This window comes from Nerophis lumbriciformis, linkage group LG07, assembly GCF_033978685.3.
Source record: "Nerophis lumbriciformis linkage group LG07, RoL_Nlum_v2.1, whole genome shotgun sequence".
Classification (NCBI taxonomy): Eukaryota; Metazoa; Chordata; class Actinopteri; order Syngnathiformes; family Syngnathidae; genus Nerophis; species Nerophis lumbriciformis.
Window position 1 is genome coordinate 41324399 of NC_084554.2, and position 20602 is coordinate 41345000.

At 40.4% G+C, this 20602-nt stretch overlaps 1 protein-coding gene and 1 long non-coding RNA gene across 3 annotated transcripts in view; one reads left to right on the top strand and one right to left on the bottom strand.

Moving 5' to 3' along the window:
* LOC133609497 (uncharacterized) overlaps positions 1 to 5839 on the top strand; it is a 104162-nt gene extending 98323 nt beyond the window's left edge. Inside the window, exons 4-5 of the long non-coding RNA XR_009815727.1 lie at positions 4341 to 4440; positions 4553 to 5839. This is a non-coding gene — a long non-coding RNA (uncharacterized lncRNA). The remainder of the gene's footprint in view (positions 1 to 4340; positions 4441 to 4552) is intronic.
* Positions 1 to 20602, bottom strand: part of LOC133609496 (cadherin-18) — a 234059-nt gene that overhangs the window by 88465 nt on the left and 124992 nt on the right. For both annotated transcript variants that reach the window (XM_061965104.2, XM_061965105.1), the window contains exons 3-4: positions 17703 to 17997; positions 1051 to 1170 (exon numbers count right to left, since the gene is read on the bottom strand). In XM_061965104.2, coding sequence (XP_061821088.1) covers positions 1051 to 1170; positions 17703 to 17997 — 415 coding nt within the window. The remainder of the gene's footprint in view (positions 1 to 1050; positions 1171 to 17702; positions 17998 to 20602) is intronic.

Genomic DNA, 20602 nt, shown 5'->3' on the forward strand with positions numbered 1-20602 from the left:
ACGAGAAAATAGCCCTGTTATGCAAATAACACATTTTCACGACAGTGGACATTTATGGTTTTGTTTTGACACATTTCTGTAAAAATTTTGGAAAAAAATACCCTTGTTGTGCAAAACACAAATGTCCTGTCCAGTGGGCATTTTTTATTTATTTTTTTTGTCATATTTTTGTCAAAATGTTCTCAAATTTCAAGAGAGAGTATCCCTGTTGTGCAAACAACAAATGTCTACTGCAGTGGACATTCATGTTTTTGTTGATTTTATCAGATTTGTGTCTAATTTCACAACAAAATAGCCCAGTTTGCTTTTTTCTTTTTGTCATATTTTTGGAAACAACAAATGTCCAGTTGACAATTATAGTTTTGCTATGACATATTGTTTTACAATCAGCAAACAATAGCCCTATTAAGAACAAAAACAAATGTCCACTGCAGTGGACATTCATGTTTTTGTTGATTTGATCAGATTTGTGTCTAAATTCACGAGAAAATAGCCCTGTTATGCAAATAGCAAGTGTCCACTACAGTGGACAGTTCACGAGAAAATAGCCCTGTTATGCAAATAGCAAGTGTCCACTACAGTGGACAGTTATGGTTTTGTTTTGACACATTTCTGTAAAATCTTAGGAAAACAATACCATTGTTATGCAAACAACAACATTGTTTTTGTTTTTTTCAGCCTATTTTGGTCAGATTTCAGGAACAAATGACGCGGCGCTAAAAGAACACAGTGTTCACTGCAGCAAAGTTATTATCAAGCCTTCCATATTTATAGCCGCCATTCTGACGACGCTAACTTTTTTGCTTGAGGGAAGGGGTTTGCATGGCCCCATTCCTGGGTGGATCTCACGTTAATCATTTTGCTGAAAATTATGGAAAGCGCCACTCTACAAACCAACTGACTGATTTTAGGATTTTCTACACTACCGCCATCTGCAGGCTAACAAGGATAGTGCACACCCTTCATTCGTCACTTTTCATGTGTCTGGTAAACCGCGACGAATGGGGCCGTATGAATCCCCTCCCTGCTGGACGTGTGTGAGCCACTCACCTGTTTTGGGGTCCACGGAGAAATATGGCTGTCCTTGCAGGATGCTGTAGACGATCCTGGCGCTGTTTCCGTAGGTGGGGTCGTCCGCGTCGGTGGCTGTGACTTGCAGCACAGACATCCCTGAACGTAGACAAACACGCAAAAAAATTTAACTATTCATTCTTAATCAGAACGTCATCGAAATTTGGCTGTGAAAACACAAAATAATTTTCGGTTTTAGAGAAAAAAAAAGTTTTCTTCTACTGCTTGTAATTTCTCAGCCCCCTCCTGCACGACACAAGAGTTTTAATTTTATTTCTATAAATTTCCCTTGTTTTAAGAGCGATTTAATTATCTCTAGTCATTGACTTTACGTCATACGGTTATCTTAACCTAAGCATGAATAATTATAATGTATTTATTTTAGTTTAAAACGGTTAAAATTGAGACTATAATTAAGGGGTCCCCAAACTTTTTGACTCCGGGGCCGCATTGGGGTAAAACAATTTGGCTGGGGGCCGCACTATATAAATATATATATATATATATATATATATATATATATATATATATATATATGTGTATATATATATGTGTATATATATATATATATGTGTGTATATATATATGTGTGTGTATATATATATATATATATATATATAATATATATATATATATGTGTGTATGTATATATATATATATATTATATGTAAATGTGTGTGTGTATATATGTAAATGTGTATATATGTGTGTGTATATGTGTATATGGGTCTATGTGTGTGTGTGTATATATATATATATATATATATATATTCCTCGCGCACTAATTGACTTAAAGAGGGCACTTGCTGCATGTCACGTTATCGATGGTAAGATGCATTTTTAGACAATATGATTTGCCTGAGTGGCCAGGAGACGGTAGAAAATGTTTTTTTTTTTTTTTAACATGCCTCAAAACAGCAGCTTGGAATTTGGGACATGCTCTCCCTGAGAGAGCATGAGAAGGTTGAGGTGGGCGGGGTAGCGGGGGGGGGGGGGGGGGGTATATTGTAGCGTCCCGGAAGAGTTAGTGCTGCAAGGGGTTCTGGGTATTTGTTCTGTTGTGTTTATGTTGTGTTACGGTGCGGATGTTCTCCCGAAATTTGTTTGTCATTCTTGTTTGTTGTGGGTTCACAGTGTGGCGCATATTTGTAACAGTGTTAAAGTTGTTTATGCGGCCACTCTCAGTGTGACCTGTATGGCTGTTGACCAAGTATGCTTTGCATTCACTTGTGTGTGTGTCAAAAGCCGCAGATATTAAGTGACTGGGCTGGCACGCAAAGGCAGTGACTTCAAGGTTTATTGGCGCTCTGTACTTCTCCCTACGTCCGTGTACACAGCAGCGTTTTAAAAAGTCATACATTTTACTTTTTGAAACCTGATACCGATAATTTTGAAACCGATGCTGATAATTTTCGATATTACATTTTAAAGCATTTATCGGCATCCCTAAGTATTATTATGGTGTGTATATAAGGTAAGACATATTATCTGGCGTTTTGTTTCGCAATATTATGCAAAAGCAACTTTTCTTACCTTCTGGTACCTGCTAATCTGTATTTGGGATCTGCATAAGTCCTGAAAAATTGCACGCGTCTACGCCGCGCCGTAGTTGATAAGCTTTTTCTTTTTCTCTATCTTCTTGTTATGTGACATTCATCCTCCGCTGTTGCCATTTCTAATATAAAGTAGTGTAAAGTTCTTACTTATATCTGTCAGTAAACTCGCCATGAAAGCGCTAAAACATACCGGTGTAGTGAGTTTACATTATTCACCCAAGGAACTTTAGTTATTAGAGAGTTCCGGTCGGACGGTTTTTCACGGGACACATTGTTGTTGTTTCCGGATGAGGAGATGCTGCTCCGTTATTGATTGAAGTAAAGTCTGAATGTCATTAAAACAGTTAGCTCCATCTTTTGACACGTCTTCCACTCCCGTCCTTGCACGCTACACCGCTACAACAAAGATGGCGGGGAGAAGACGCTGCCGAAGGTGAGTAACGTAAATAAGACCGCCCACAAAACGGCTTATCCGGAAGTGACTGTCAGAAAGCGACTTGAAGATGATCTGTAAAACATAAACTATGCAACATTTTGACCAAAGAACCACCATTACATGTTATGTAGACCACAAGTGTTTTCCATTTAGAAATAAATAATAATAATATGACTCCTTTAATGCGCCCTATAATCCAGTGCGCCTAATTTATGAAAAAAGATCAAAAATAGACCATTCATCGGCAGTTCGCCTTATAATCCGGTGCACCCTATGGTCTGGAAAATACTTTTAGGGGTCTAAACATGACTAGACGTTGATACCGCCCCCATGTGGTGAAAAATTATTAAAATCGTAACTTCCTTCCACGTGAAATTGTTGATGGCGGGTCGAGGCATTAAGAAGGACTGGACTGCATGGGGTCTTCTCAAAGATGCATGCAGCTTTAATTATATCCTATATTATATCAGGCTTTTTTTTTTTTCTTTCTTTTTTTTGCGGTGTAGCAAAGCATTAAAGGCGTCTCCTGTGGGCCACCGGGGAAATATTGACTACGGACATGGATCCCTTGCTCATCACTGACACCTCCAATTGTGTTGCATGAACTGCAGACATGATGTGATGTCTCTCACACACACACACACACACACACACACAGCAGTCATACAGTAAGCTGCACTGTGTGTGTGTGTGTGTGTGTGTGTGTGTGTGTGTGTGTGTGTGTGTGTGTGTGTGTGTGTGTGTGTGTGTGTGTGTGTGTGCATGCTGTAAATTGACTCAGTAGCTATATTTCAGGCGCTGACCTTCACTTGAAGCAATGCAGGGAGCATCTTTCATTCTTCTTCGCAACCCCGCCGGAAGACAAAAGAATTATCGAGGGCCGCTTGCTTTATTTACTGTCATGGCGCGCAGTGCCTGAAAGCCATTGTGATGCAGCTAAACGCCGCATTCAGATAGCATTACAGGCTCCATTAACCCTTTACTGTATAATTACACCACGGGTGCACGGCGAGCTCGTACGCTGCATTAGGAAGGGCGAGGGGGTCACGTGACCAGAGCGCTGGAAACCGACAAAGAAGTGTCATGCTTGAGTTTTACGCCTGGCCATGCTTTGCAGCAAGCCGCTGCTCTTTCCCCCCCCCCCCCCAGTTATTGATGTTTATGCGAGGCGTTGTTTGTCATCCATCAGGAGCTTTGTCGGAATCACTTAAGCTTCACCTTGCATTTGCTTCTTCACGCCAGCTAAAAGCTCTCCATTTCCTGCACTTGTACCACAGCCAGGTGGCCGTTACGCTCAGACGTCGTGCGGACGCTGCAGGACCGGAAGATGTGAGGAGTTTGGAATTGTGACCCCCGAGAGTAGCTGCTCTAATGGAGGTGAGCGTTAGAAAAGGGCCAACATAAGACAACCCCTTTTTTTTTTTAACATGCTTATAAGGAAAACACTTTTCAAGACATCTGCTTATTTTTCAATATAACTACTTATTAGGAGCTACAGACCTGAATAGAAGACGACCTGACTTGCTGATAATGACTGATACGAGTCTTCATGTCGGCCTGGGAAGGCAAACAAGTGAGAACTTTTGTGGGCAATTGGAACCTACGAGAGGCTATCATTGGCAAAAGGCAAAATAATATAAGACAACCCTGAATATAAGTCAATCCATTTTTGGAAAACCTGTTTGTGAGGAAACCACTTTTTAAGACAAATCTGCTTATTTTCAATATAACTTGATGTTCGGAGAGCTACAGACCTGAATATAAGACAACCTGACTTGCTGACTATTTATTGGGAAATAATGTCTCAGATACGAGTCTTCATGTCAGCCAGATAGGGTAAACTAGTGAGAAGTTTTGTTGGCAATTGTAATCTTCGAGAGGCTATCATTGGCAAAAGGCGAATTCATATAAGACAACCCTGAATATAAGCCAATCCCTTTTTTGAAAACATATTTATGAGTAAACCACTTTTCAAGACAAATCTGCTTATTTTCAATACAACTGCATGTTAGGAGAGCTACAGACCTGAGTATAAGACAACCTGACTTAGACTTAGACTTAGACAAACTTTAATGATCCGCAAGGGAAATTGTTCCACACAGGCTGACTATTTATTGGGAAATAATGTCTCTGATACGAGTCTTCATGTGGGCCAGGGAGGGTAAACTAGTGAGAAGTTTTGTTGGCAATTGTAACCTACGAGAGGCTATCATTGGCAAAAAGCGAATTAATATAAGACAACCCTGAATATAAGTCAATCCCTTTTTTGAAAACATGTTTGTGAGGAAACCACTTTTCAAGACAAATCTTCTTATTTTCAATACAACTGCTTGTTAGGAGATCTACAGACCTGAATATAAGACGACCTGACTTGCTGACTATTTATTGGGAAATAATGTCTCTGATACGAGTCTTCATGTCGGCCAGGGAGGGTAAACAAGTGAGAAGTTTTGTTGGCAATTGTAACCTACGAGAGGCTATCATTTGCAAAAGGCGAATTAATATAAGACAACCCTGAATATAAGTCAATCCCTTTTTTGAAAACGTGTTTATGAGGAAACCACTTTTCAATACAAATCTGCTTATTTTTAATACGACTTGATGTTAGGAAAGCTACAGACATGAATATAAGACGACCTGCCTTGCTGACTATTGAGAAATAATGTCTCTGATACAAGTCTTCATGTCGGCCAGGAAGAGTAAACAAGTGATACGTTTTGTTGGCAATTGTAACCTACGAGAGGCTATCATTGGCAAAAGGCAAAATAATATAAGACAACCCTGAATATAAGTCAATCCCTTTTTTTTGAAAAAATGTTTGTGAGGAAACCACTTTTCAAGACAAATCTGCTTATTTTCAATACAACTTAATGTTAGGAGAGCGACAGACCAGAATATAAGACGACCTGACTTGTCGACTATTTATTGGGAAATAATGTCTCTGATACGAGTCTTCATGTTGGCCAGGGAGGGCAAACAAGTGAGATGTTTTGTTGGCAATTGTAACCTACGAGAGGCTATCATTTGCAAAAAGCGAATTAATATAAGACAACCCTGAATATAAATCAATCCATATTTGGAAAACATGTTTGTGAGGAAACCACTTTTCAAGACAAATCTGCTTATTTTCAATATAACTTAATGTTAGGAGAGCTACAGACCTGAATATAAGACAACCTGACTTGCTGACTATTCATTGGGAAATAATGTCTCTGATACGTGTATTCATGTCGGCCAGGAAGAGTAAACAAGTGATACGTTTTGTTGGCAATTGTAATCTTCGAGGGGCTATCATTGGCAAAAGGCGAATTAATATAAGACAACCCTGAATATAAGCCAATCCCTTTTTTGAAAACATTTATGAGTAAACCACTTTTCAAGACAAATCTGCTTATTTTCAATACAACTGCATGTTAGGAGAGCTACAGACCTGAGTATAAGACAACCTGACTTAGACTTAGACTTAGACAAACTTTAATGATCCACAAGAAAAATTGTTCCACACAGGCTGACTATTTATTGGGAAATAATGTCTCTGATACGAGTCTTCATGTCGGCCAGGGAGGGTAAACAAGTGAGAAGTTTTGTTGGCAATTGTAACCTACGAGAAGCTAACATTGGCAAAAAGCGAATTAATATAAGACAACTCGGAATGTAAGTCAATCTCTTTTTTGAAAACATGTTTATGAGGAAAACCCTTTTTCAAGACAAATCTGCTTATTTTCAATACAGCTTAATGTTAGGAGAGCGACAGACCAGAATATAAGACAACCTGACTTGCCGACTATTTATTGGGAAATAATGTCTCTGATACGAGTCTTCATGTGGGCCAGGGAGGGTAAACAAGTGAGAAGTTTTGTTGGCAATTGTAACCTACGAGAGGCTATCATTTGCCTGAGGCGAATTAATACAAGACAACCCTGAATATAACTCAATCCCTTTTTTGAAAATGTGTTTATGAGGAAACAACTTTTCAATACAAATCTGCTTATTTTTAATATAACTGCATGTTAGGAGCTACAGATCTCAATATAAGACGACCTGACTTGCCAACTATTTATTGGGAAATAATGTCTCTGACCCGAGTCTTCATGTCGGCCAGGGAGGGCAAACAAGTGAGAAGTTTTGTTGGCAATTGTAACCTATCATTGGCAAAAAGCGAATTAATATAAGACAACCCTGAATATAAGTCAATCCCTTTTTTGAAAACATGTTTGTGAGGAAACCCCTTTTCAAGACAAATCTGCTTATTTTCAATATAACGTAATGTTAGGAGAGCTACAGACCTGAATATAACACAACCTGACTTGCTGACTATTTATTGGGAAATAATGTTTCTGATACGAGTCTTCATGTTGGCCAGGGAGGGTAAATAAGTAAGGAGTGTTGTTGGCAATTGTAACCTACGAGAGGCCATCATTGGCAAAAAGCGAATTAATATAAGATAATCCTGAATATAAGTCAATCCCTTTTTTGAAAACGGGTGTATGAGGAAAGAACTTTTTAAGACAAATCTGCTTTTTTTCAATATAACGTAATGTTAGGAGAGCTACAGACCTGAATATAAGACAACCTGACTTGCTGACTATTTATTGGGAATTAATGTCTTTGATACGAGTCTTCATGTCAGCCAGGGAGGGTAAACAAGTGAGAAGTTTTGTTGGCAATTGTAACCTACGAGAGGCTATCATTGGCAAAAAGCGAATTAATATAAGACAACCCTGAATATAAGTCAATCCCTTTTTTGAAAACATGTTTGTGAGGAAACCACTTTTCAAGACAAATCTTCTTATTTTCAATACAACTGCTTGTTAGGAGATCTACAGACCTGAATATAAGACGACCTGACTTGCTGACTATTTATTGGGAAATAATGTCTCTGATACGAGTCTTCATGTCGGCCAGGGAGGGTAAACAAGTGAGAAGTTTTGTTGGCAATTGTAACCTACGAGAGGCTATCATTTGCAAAAGGCGAATTAATATAAGACAACCCTGAATATAAGTCAATCCCTTTTTTGAAAACGTGTTTATGAGGAAACCACTTTTCAATACAAATCTGCTTATTTTTAATACGACTTGATGTTAGGAAAGCTACAGACATGAATATAAGACGACCTGCCTTGCTGACTATTGAGAAATAATGTCTCTGATACAAGTCTTCATGTCGGCCAGGAAGAGTAAACAAGTGATACGTTTTGTTGGCAATTGTAACCTACGAGAGGCTATCATTGGCAAAAGGCAAAATAATATAAGACAACCCTGAATATAAGTCAATCCCTTTTTTTTGAAAAAATGTTTGTGAGGAAACCACTTTTCAAGACAAATCTGCTTATTTTCAATACAACTTAATGTTAGGAGAGCGACAGACCAGAATATAAGACGACCTGACTTGTCGACTATTTATTGGGAAATAATGTCTCTGATACGAGTCTTCATGTTGGCCAGGGAGGGCAAACAAGTGAGATGTTTTGTTGGCAATTGTAACCTACGAGAGGCTATCATTTGCAAAAAGCGAATTAATATAAGACAACCCTGAATATAAATCAATCCATATTTGGAAAACATGTTTGTGAGGAAACCACTTTTCAAGACAAATCTGCTTATTTTCAATATAACTTAATGTTAGGAGAGCTACAGACCTGAATATAAGACAACCTGACTTGCTGACTATTCATTGGGAAATAATGTCTCTGATACGTGTATTCATGTCGGCCAGGAAGAGTAAACAAGTGATACGTTTTGTTGGCAATTGTAATCTTCGAGGGGCTATCATTGGCAAAAGGCGAATTAATATAAGACAACCCTGAATATAAGCCAATCCCTTTTTTGAAAACATTTATGAGTAAACCACTTTTCAAGACAAATCTGCTTATTTTCAATACAACTGCATGTTAGGAGAGCTACAGACCTGAGTATAAGACAACCTGACTTAGACTTAGACTTAGACAAACTTTAATGATCCACAAGAAAAATTGTTCCACACAGGCTGACTATTTATTGGGAAATAATGTCTCTGATACGAGTCTTCATGTCGGCCAGGGAGGGTAAACAAGTGAGAAGTTTTGTTGGCAATTGTAACCTACGAGAAGCTAACATTGGCAAAAAGCGAATTAATATAAGACAACTCGGAATGTAAGTCAATCTCTTTTTTGAAAACATGTTTATGAGGAAAACCCTTTTTCAAGACAAATCTGCTTATTTTCAATACAGCTTAATGTTAGGAGAGCGACAGACCAGAATATAAGACAACCTGACTTGCCGACTATTTATTGGGAAATAATGTCTCTGATACGAGTCTTCATGTGGGCCAGGGAGGGTAAACAAGTGAGAAGTTTTGTTGGCAATTGTAACCTACGAGAGGCTATCATTTGCCTGAGGCGAATTAATACAAGACAACCCTGAATATAACTCAATCCCTTTTTTGAAAATGTGTTTATGAGGAAACAACTTTTCAATACAAATCTGCTTATTTTTAATATAACTGCATGTTAGGAGCTACAGATCTCAATATAAGACGACCTGACTTGCCAACTATTTATTGGGAAATAATGTCTCTGACCCGAGTCTTCATGTCGGCCAGGGAGGGCAAACAAGTGAGAAGTTTTGTTGGCAATTGTAACCTATCATTGGCAAAAAGCGAATTAATATAAGACAACCCTGAATATAAGTCAATCCCTTTTTTGAAAACATGTTTGTGAGGAAACCCCTTTTCAAGACAAATCTGCTTATTTTCAATATAACGTAATGTTAGGAGAGCTACAGACCTGAATATAACACAACCTGACTTGCTGACTATTTATTGGGAAATAATGTTTCTGATACGAGTCTTCATGTTGGCCAGGGAGGGTAAATAAGTAAGGAGTGTTGTTGGCAATTGTAACCTACGAGAGGCCATCATTGGCAAAAAGCGAATTAATATAAGATAATCCTGAATATAAGTCAATCCCTTTTTTGAAAACGGGTGTATGAGGAAAGAACTTTTTAAGACAAATCTGCTTTTTTTCAATATAACGTAATGTTAGGAGAGCTACAGACCTGAATATAAGACAACCTGACTTGCTGACTATTTATTGGGAATTAATGTCTTTGATACGAGTCTTCATGTCAGCCAGATAGGGTAAACTAGTGAGAAGTTTTGTTGGCAATTGTAATCTTCGAGAGGCTATCATTGGCAAAAGGCGAATTAATATAAGACAACCCTGAATATAAGTCAATCCATTTTTGGAAAACATGTTTGTGAGGAAACCACTTTTCAAGACAAATCAGCTTATTTTCAATATAACTTAATGTTAGGAGAGCTACAGACCTGAATATAAGACGACCTGACTTGCTGACTATTTATTGGGAAATAATGTTTCTGATACGAGTCTTCATGTCGTACAGGGAGGGCAAACAAGTGAGAAGTTGGGTTGGCAATTGCAACCTACGAGAAGCTATAATTGGCAAAAGGCGAATTAATATAAGACAACTCTGAATGTCAGTCAATCCATTTTTGGAAAACATGTTTGTGAGGAAACCACTTTTCAAGACAAATCTGCTTATTTTCAATATAACTTAATGTTAGGAGAGCGACAGACTAGGATATAAGACAACCTGACTTGCCAACTATTTATTGGGAAATAATGTCTCTGATACGAGTCTTCATGTCGGCCAGATAGGGTAAACTAGTGAGAAGTTTTGTTGGCAATTGTAACCTACGAGAGGCTATATCGCCCCATTACTTTAAATACCAGTGAGTTCGGTCAGTTATAAAAATCCCTAGACCTTGAGTATAAGACGACCTCGAGGAAAATATTGTATTATATTAGGGCCAAAGTGGTATATTCCTCCTTCATGGTCAGTCATTGGTTTACAAATTGTACCCCGTATTAACCAGAAAGTAAACAGGAAGTCACACGTCCTGCGCTCTTTGTCAGATGGCATATTCCTTTCAAATGTCCTTGGAATTATTTTTTTCCAATCTTGAATATTCTCCCTGCTGACTGAAATGCTCGTGTTTGCGCATTAACATCCTAAAAGATCTCAACAAACACATACGCTATATTGCCAAAAGTATTTGGCCACCCATCCAAATGATGAGAATCAGGTGCCTTAATCACTTGGCCCGGTGTATACAATCAAGCACTCAGGCATGGAGACTGTTTCTACAAACATTTGGGAAAGAATGGGCCGCTCTCAGTGATTTCCATGTCATAGGATGCTACCTGTGCAACAAATCCAGTCGTGAAATTTCCTTGCACCTAAATATTCCAAAGTCAACTTTATTATCAGAAAAGTGAAGAGTTTGGGAACAACAGCAACTCAGCCACCTAGTGGTAGGCCACGTAAACTGACAGAGAGGGGTCGGCGGATGCTGAAGCGCATAGTGCAAAGACTTTCTGCACAGTCAGTTGCTACAGAGCTCCAAACTTCATGTGACCTTCCAATTAGCCCACGTACAGTACGCAGAGAGCTTCATGGAATGGGTTTCCATGGCCGAACAGCTGCATCTAAGCCATACATCACCAAGTCCAATGCAAAGCGTGGGATGCAGTGGTGTAAATCACTGGAGACGCCTTCTCTGGAGTGATGAATCACGATTTTTCATCTGGCAATCTGATGGACCAGTCTGGGTTTGGAGGTGTGTCGAGTGTGAAATTTGATGGAGGAGGAATTATGGTGTGGGGTTGTTTTTCAGGAGTTGGGCTTGGCCCCTTCGTTGCAGTGAAAGGAACTTTGAATGCTCCAGGATACCAAAACATTGTGGACAATTCCATGGGATGGCACTTCAAGTTCATATGTGAGTAAGGGCAGGTGGCCTAATACTTTTGGCAATATAGTGTATTTCACGGAAAAACAGCCAGCAATTACATTTTTTTACCAGCCGCTGTACGCGGCGTATATACAGTATGTACATACTGTTTATTCCTTTTTTGTTGTGCATGTATACACATGAGAGCAACCTGCCACTTATTGACTGTATATTAAGAGGGCGCCTGCAGCCATGTTGACGCTTGCATAATTAATGTGCGTTTACAGCGCGGTTCCAATGCGCCTGTAAAGCACGGAGCGGGAAGACGGGCACACCTTCTCAGCGTGACGGCGTGTATCCGCGTGCCAATCAGCAACTGAGCAAGTATTGTCCCTGGACCATTGCGGTTTGAAGCAAATTCATAGTCACAGGAGAAGCCGCACATTTGTAAGACGTGCCGCTATATACGAGCCATTCCGCCGAGAGGCCGGAACTCGCTGGACCGAGATGAGGCCTGTCTTTTGTCAAGGGGGTAAAAAAAAAAAAAAAATAGAACAAAGAGATAAAAAATAGATGTTGTTGCCACATGATGCAGCGACTTGTCTCCGAGTGGAAGTGAGGTTTACTTTCCTCCCGTCATCCCAAAGGTCTACCGGCTTGGGACCGCATCACGGCGAGCGCCAACGGGAGGCTAATTGTACCCGGCAGCAGGTTTTTAGCACTACACTGCAAAGCATAAGTGTTCAAAAACAAGAAAAAAATAACACAAAAATTAGGGGTATTTTATTTGAACTAAGCAAAATCATCTGCCAATAGAACAAGAAAATTTGGCTTGTCAAGACTTTCCAAGAAGGGGAACCGGAGGGTGTGTTCTAACTATCGTGGGATCACACTCCTCAGCCTTCCCGGTAAGGTCTATTCAGGTGTACTGGAGAGGAGGCTACGCCGGATAGTCGAACCTCGGATTCAGGAGGAACAGTGTGGTTTTCGTCCTGGTCGTGGAACTGTGGACCAGCTCTATACTCTCGGCAGGGTCCTTGAGGGTGCATGGGAGTTTGCCCAACCAGTCTACATGTGCTTTGTGGACTTGGAGAAGGCATTCGACCGTGTCCCTCGGGAAGTCCTGTGGGGAGTGCTCAGAGAGTATGGGGTATCGAACTGTCTGATTTTGGCGGTCCGCTCCCTGTATGATCAGTGTCAGAGCTTGGTCCGCATTGCCGGCAGTAAGTCGGACACGTTTCCAGTGAGGGTTGGACTCCGCCAATGCTGCCCTTTGTCACCGATTCTGTTCATAACTTTTATGGACATAATTTCTAGGCGCAGTCAAGGCGTTGATGGTATCTGGTTTGGTGGCTGCAGGATTAGGTCTCTGCTTTTTGCAGATGATGTGGTCCTGATGGCTTCATCTGGCCAGGATCTTCAGCTCTCGCTGGATCGGTTCGCAGCCGAGTGTGAAGCGACTGGGATGAGAATCAGCACCTCCAAGTCCGAGTCCATGGTTCTCGCTCAGAAAAGGGTGGAGTGCCATCTCCGGGTTGGGGAGGAGACCCTGCCCCAAGTGGAGGAGTTCAAGTACCTCGGAGTCTTGTTCACGAGTGAGGGAAGAGTGGATCGTGAGATCGACAGGCGGATCGGTGCGGCATCTTCAGTAATGCGGACGCTGTATCGATCCGTTGTGGTGAAGAAGGAGTTGAGCCGGAAGGCAAAGCTCTCAATTTACCGGTCGATCTACGTTCCCATCCTCACCTATGGTCATGAGCTTTGGGTTATGACCGAAAGGACAAGATCCCGGGTACAAGCGGCTGAAATGAGTTTCCTCCGCCGGGTGGCAGGGCTCTCCCTTAGAGATAGGGTGAGAAGCTCTGTCATCCGGGGAGAGCTCAAAGTAAAGCCGCTGCTCCTCCACATGGAGAGGAGCCAGATGAGGTGGTTCGGGCATCTGGTCAGGATGCCACCCGATCGCCTCCCTCGGGAGGTGTTTAGGGCACGTCCGACCGGTAGGAGGCCACGGGGAAGACCCATGACACGTTGGGAAGACTATGTCTCCCGGCTGGCCTGGGAACGCCTCGGGATCCCCCGAGAGGAGCTGGACGAAGTGGCTGGGGAGAGGGAAGTCTGGGCTTCCCTGCTTAGGCTGCTGCCCCCGCGACCCGACCTCGGATAAGCGGAAGAAGATGGATGGATGGATGGATGGATGGAAGACTTTCCAAAACAAGTAAAATGAGCTATTCTCAATAAACCCAAAAATACCTTAAAATAAGTATATTCTCACTAATAACAAGTGCACTTTTCTTTGTAGAAAATATAAATATGATACCTTTTGCTCAATATGTTGTAAAATATTCTTAAATTAAGTAAATCCTAGTGCCATTATCTTGATATAATGATATGCGCCCGGCATTACATTTCTTGAAACCAGCAAACTTATACTAAAAAGCTAGGGATGTCCGATAATGGCTTTTTGCCGATATCCGATATTCCGATATTGTCCAACTCTTTAATTACCGATACCGATATCAACCGATATATGCAGTCGTGGAATTAACACATTATTGTGCTTAATTTGGACAACCAGGTATGGTGAAGATAAGGTTTTGTTTTTTTAAATTAATAAAATAAAATAAGATAAATACATTAAAAACATTTTCTTGAATAAAAAAGAAAGTAAAACAATATAAAAACAGTTACATAGAAACTAGTAATTAATGAAAATGAGTAAAATTAACTGTTAAAGGTTAGTACTATTAGTGGACCAGCAGCACGCACAATCATGTGTGCTTACGGACTGTATCCCTTGCAGACTGTATTGATATATATTGATATATAATGTAGGAACCAGAATATTAATAACAGAAATAAACCAATCAATCAATCAATGTTTATTTATATAGCCCTAAATCACAAGTGTCTCAAAGGGCTGCACAAGCCACAATGACATCCTCGGTACAGAGCCCACATAAGGGCAAGCCTTTTGTGTGAATGAGTGTGAATGGGGGAGGGAGGTTTTTTTTGGGTTGGTGCACTAATTGTAAGTGTATCTTGTGTTTTTTATGTTGATTTAATAAAAAAAAAAAACTATCGATAATAAAAAAAAACGATACCGATAGTTTCCGATATTACATTTTAACGCATTTATCGACATCTTTACTAAAAACTAATTTATTGTTCTTAATGGAAAGGCAACAAGGCAACCGCTTGTTACTCTCGGGGTCTCCTAGCCGCTCAGGCAAATGTGAAGTGAATTATATTTATATAGCGCTTTTCTCTAGTGACTCAAAGCGCTTTACATAGTGAAAACCCAATATATAAGTTACATATAAACCAGTGTGGATGGCACTGCGAGCAGGTGGGTAAAGTGTCTCGCCCAAGGACACAACGGCAGTGACTAGGATGGCGGAAGCGGGGATCGAACCTGGAACCCTCAAGTTGCTGGCACGGCCACTCTACCAACCGAGCTATACCGCCCCAAATCATATGGTCTAAAAATGCATTCTTCCATCGATAACATGACATCATCGCGCCAAGTGCGTGCTCTTTCAGTCAATTAGTGCGCATATTTACAGCCCGGCCCCCGGACACATTTTTTTTTATTGTAATTTTGAAGAATTTATCTGAATGTGCATGAACTATTTCTGTTCAAAATTGTTTGAAATGTCACATGTTAAATGTTTAAATATTAACTGTCAGTTTACTGTACTGTGCCAACTGTACTACTATATAAGTACGCATTTTCTCTTGTTTCATTGAAAATAAAACAGCAAAGTCCAATTGGCTGTCATCTGTTTTAATTATGAGACACAATTGTGTCAAAGTCATGATTTTTTTTTTCATACTTGAAATAAGAAAGTATTACTTTAAAAAAGTAGTTGTATACTTGTGAGTGTTGATGACACAACTTTGCAACAGTTGATATTCTAGTTTCAAGCATGTTTTACTCAATATAGGTCATAAAATCTCAGCAACAAGCTGTAATATCTTGCTTCTTCCTACTCCTTTTCGGACGTGATGTAAAGTGAAATGATATGAAATTGTGATGTAATATACTGTAAGTATGTTCATGTTCGAAATAAACTAAAAGAAAGAAAGAAAGAAAGAAAGAAAAGAATTGTTCACCATGTAAGCCCAAATCAAAAGTGTTCTTAAGTTGCCAAGCCGGGCATATTCCGCACGAGAAATGCTGCCAAAAATGTACGCCGAAGTGAGGAAGATCATAGCAGCACAATTAAGTCAAGTCACTTACTTGGCGCTGAGCAGAACCGTACGTGTGTGACAGTCCATTACATCGTCCACTGGGAATTAAAAAGTGCCTTCCTGCAAATGTATTTTTTATCTGAGTTTGATACATTTTATATTATTTGCACAGGTATGTTATTTATTTTACGTAGAAATAATATTTTTCTATTTTATTTATGTTATGTAATTCTGTGCTACTTAAACAGTTTATTTTATGTGCTGTTAATACCCATCTTGACTAACTGGCTTAATAAAAGTGTTTACAGTACAGTTGTCATTCACTTCAATTTCACTGAATCTTGCTCAAAAATGAATATCTTCGTCTGTATACTTTCGAAAATTGATCAAAATCGATTATAAAAATAGTTGGAGATTAATTTAGTCATCGATTCGTTGGATCTATGCTATGCGCATGCTCAGAGGCATTTTTTTTTTTAATTTTTTTATTTTTATAAACCTTTATTTATAAACTGCAACATGTACAAACAGCTGAGGAAACAATAATCAAAATAAGTATGGTGCCAGTATGCTGTTTTTTTTCAATAAAATACTGGAAAGGATAGAAATGTAGTTTGTCTCTTTTATCCGATTATTAATCGATTAATCGAAGTAATAATCAACAGATTAATCGATTATCAAATTAATCGTTAGTTGCAGCCCTAATTGAGATATACTTTTTCGTACATATCGCCCAGCCCTACTTTGAACCCCGCAGCTTATAAAACCGTGCGGCTAATTTGAGGGTTTTCTTCGCCGATGGCCATAATGCAAAAGGTTTTCATAAAGCACATGCAAATACATTGAAAAGGTGTGTTATAGGTTGTGCTACAGCGCCATCTTTTGGACGAGTTCCCTCACTGCAGGTGCTGCTGGGTGAATGGCTGCAGTGGGTCCTGCTGTTCAGACCTTTGAACCGGAAGTACAAGTGTCCTCCATAGCGGGACTACTCCATATGGATTCTTCATTCTTCACTCCAAGCAACGTTTGTAAGTTTTACAATATAACTAAAACAATTCTTACTTTTAAAGGGTCCCGGGTGTGATGTCTGTTGGAGTGTTTTAATGCATATTTGTACGCGCTATCGTTGTTAGCATTAGCTAATATGCTAACACGATAACGAGTGTCAGTGTTAGTTTTGTTAACTTACAATGACATTCTTTTTGTATTGTTTCAGTGGTAAAATTCACCAAAACGTCATCGTGGATGTACTGAGTCTGCTTAGCTGATTGGAAAGTTAGCTTCCGCAGCTAGTGGGTCGATGAAGATGACTTCTGTTTTGTTTGATCATCCATTTTACTGCCGTGTTACAGACACCGTTTGGAAATAGTTAAGGTATGTATATAAACATTTCCAAGTCATTTTACAACATGTATATCTGCAGCTTATAATCTTGTGCGGCTAATATATGGAAACATATATTTTTCTTCTAAAATGTTATGGGTTCGAAAATATGGTATATATATTTTTGGGGTCAGAAGAAACCGGAAAAAACCTCAAACCACAAGACTATGGATTGATTCACACTGGGTTTTGCCTTTTAAAGGGTACTGGAAAAAACTGGAAAATTGATTTTGAAAGTCCTTAAAAAGTGCTTGAATTTGGCCATGGAAAAAGAGTACGAACCCTGAGTTTTCAGCCATATCGCCCAGTCCTACGTTCGACTGTGACTACTTACCCACTTCAGACATTTCGGGCACTGTGGCTTCAAAAGGTCCTTCTGGAAACCGCGGCGCGTTGTCGTTGATGTCTTGGACTTTGATGATGAATTCTGACTTTGGTTCCAGCGCCTCCCCAGTGTTGCGGTCCAAGGCTTGCGCGTGCAGGACATAGTGCGACTTCTTCTCCCGGTCCAAGCTCCTGGTGGCATGGATGTCGCCCGTCACCTCGTTGATCAGAAATATCGTCCCCGCGCCATCGCCGCTGAGGATGTAGCGGACCGATCCGTCGCCTTTATCCGAGTTGGAGTGAAGCTGTAAGTGAGAACAGAACGAGGCAGCGTGAGGCTTTCAAGAGTTTGATGGTTTTGCAGCCGCGGAATACAACTTAAGCCGGTTCTGTATGGCGGAGGATCAACGGCTCTGCTTCAAGCACGGTTCTGAGGGTTTTTACACTGAAATGATGCATTTGAAGATATCCGCCAATTGTTCTTCCCCTAAGCACATCTTGCCGTACTCACGACCTAAGAGCGCACTTGTTTACACGAGTGGTTGAGCTAAACAATGCGTTGTTGTACTCTACTCTGCTCAAGGTTTTTAATTAGAGGTCTCTCCTAAATAAATCGAGGAGCGCTATTGATCTGACACAGGAGCAAAACTGCACTGCAAAAACTCAAATCTGATTAAATCCCTGAACTCAAGGCCAATGTTACTAAGTCAAAGGGGAACATCGTTCACAGTCCCTATGTAAGACAAGAACACACATTGTAATTCATAAATCACCCTCCCCCGTGACTTCGTGGGTTCCCTCCGGGTACTCCGACTTCCTACCACCTCCAAAGCCATACACCCGGGGCAATGTTCCCTCTAATTTTTCATGTGTGAGAGCAAACGCAAAAACTCCCTGAGCATTTAGTGGAGCCCATGTGAGCAACATCAGACGTGCACACTGTGGCTACACCAGCAGCACACCTGTCCCAAACCTGACTAAATAACAAGTTCAATCTCCATCCATCCATCCATTTTCTACCGCGTGTCCCTTTCGGGGTCGCTGGAGCCTATCTCAGCTGCATTCGGGCGGAAGGCGGTGTACACCCTGGACAAGTTCCCACCTCATCGCAGGGCCAACACAGATGGACAGACAACATTCTCTTAATATTATAATCAAATGACAACAGTCATTTCCATGAGGTTATTTTCTAATATAAGTGTTTAGGCCCACTTACAATGACAATAACAACAAATATTGTTTTTCATGAACTGTGTACTTGTATTGTTTGTCTGGGTGGAGGTCCTGCTTTGGAAATAATTTGTACCCCTTTCAGACATTGCATTTAGTTCCCATTAAAACATTCACATGTTGCACAATGAGATGTAAGCAGGGGATCATGTGTACATTCCTGCAACTTCCTGTTTGTAAAAAATATATTTTTATTAGTATTTATTTAATATACTAACAGCATTTCATGATTAATATTTATAAATTAAGATTCCTAATAAATGACATTAGAATAAGCACACATTGATTGGTAAATCATAGTGTAACGACCTGGAATTACACTTTATGTGTGGTGTTGGAGTTGTCCGACCTTTTGTGTGGCTGTAAACGCATCACTGGCTAAGTGCCATATGTACATGTGTTGGCGCAAGTGAGAAAGAGCGAGCGGCTGCTGTTGATATAACAAAGTTGCTTTTGGTCTGGTTTGTACTGCAGAAAATGACCAGTTTTGCTAGATATCATTTTTTTTACTAATATTTTGGTGATGTTTTTATGGCCGACAATAAAGAGTTTTGCTCAGTAAAGTGATGGATGGAATTAATGTCCTCAAAGCGTCTCGACAGACGTTACAATATTCAAACAATGATGACGAAAACTGTTTCCTCTGTCGTGTCCGCATGTCGAAAATTGTTATGCGCTTATTTTTTTATTTGATTTTGTGCGTGGCATAGATTTGACGTGCCCAGAGGACGCTTGAGCAGTGCGCAATTGCACAGGCGCGCACTTTAGAGGGAACGTTGACCTGGGGATAGGTTGATTGGCAACACTAAATTGGCCTTATTGTGTGAATGTGAGTGTGAATGTTGTCTGTCTATCTGTGTTGGCCCTGTGATGAGGTGGCGACTTGTCCAGGGTGTACCCCGCCTTCCGCCCGATTGTAGCTGAGATAGGCTCCAGCGCCCCCCGCGACCCCAAAGGGAATAAGTGGTAGAAAATGGATGGGATGGATGGATGGATGTTATACATTGTTTGCTTTGTATTTTAACTGCACCTAACAGAGGAGCCACCTGTAATTTTTCCATGCTCTTTATATAGGCGCTAACGCAGAGGAACTACTTTTAGCGGTGCCGTGATCACAGAGCGGTAACGAGCTTGTGCTGCTATATTGACTTACAGTATATATACACAGTATAGGTGCTGCTTCGCCTCTGAGTTGATGAAAGTTAATTCTAGCTCAGACCTGCTCAGTGGCTTTGTGGTTAGAGTGTCCGCCCTGAGATTGGTAGGTCGTGAGTTCAAATCCCGGCCGAGTCATACCAAGGACTATAAACATGGGACCCATTACCTCCCTGCTTGACACTCCGCTTCAAGGGTTGGAATTGGGGGTTAAATCACCAAACATTATTCCCGGGCACGGCCACCGCTGCTGCTCACTGCTCCACTCACCTCCCAAGGGGTGATCAAGGGTGATGGGTCAAATGCAGAGGATAATTTCGCCACACCTAGTGTGTATGTGTGACAATCATTGGTACTTTAACTTTTTTTTAACTTTAATGAAAAGGATGCGGCCATAAACCGAGAAGTTGGTCAAATTTAACATTCAACCTCGACCCGAAGATTACGTAAAGACACGTAAAGATGTTTGTTTAGTTTTTTTTTTTTTTACCTGCATGAGGATTATGATTAATTCTTCATCAAAAC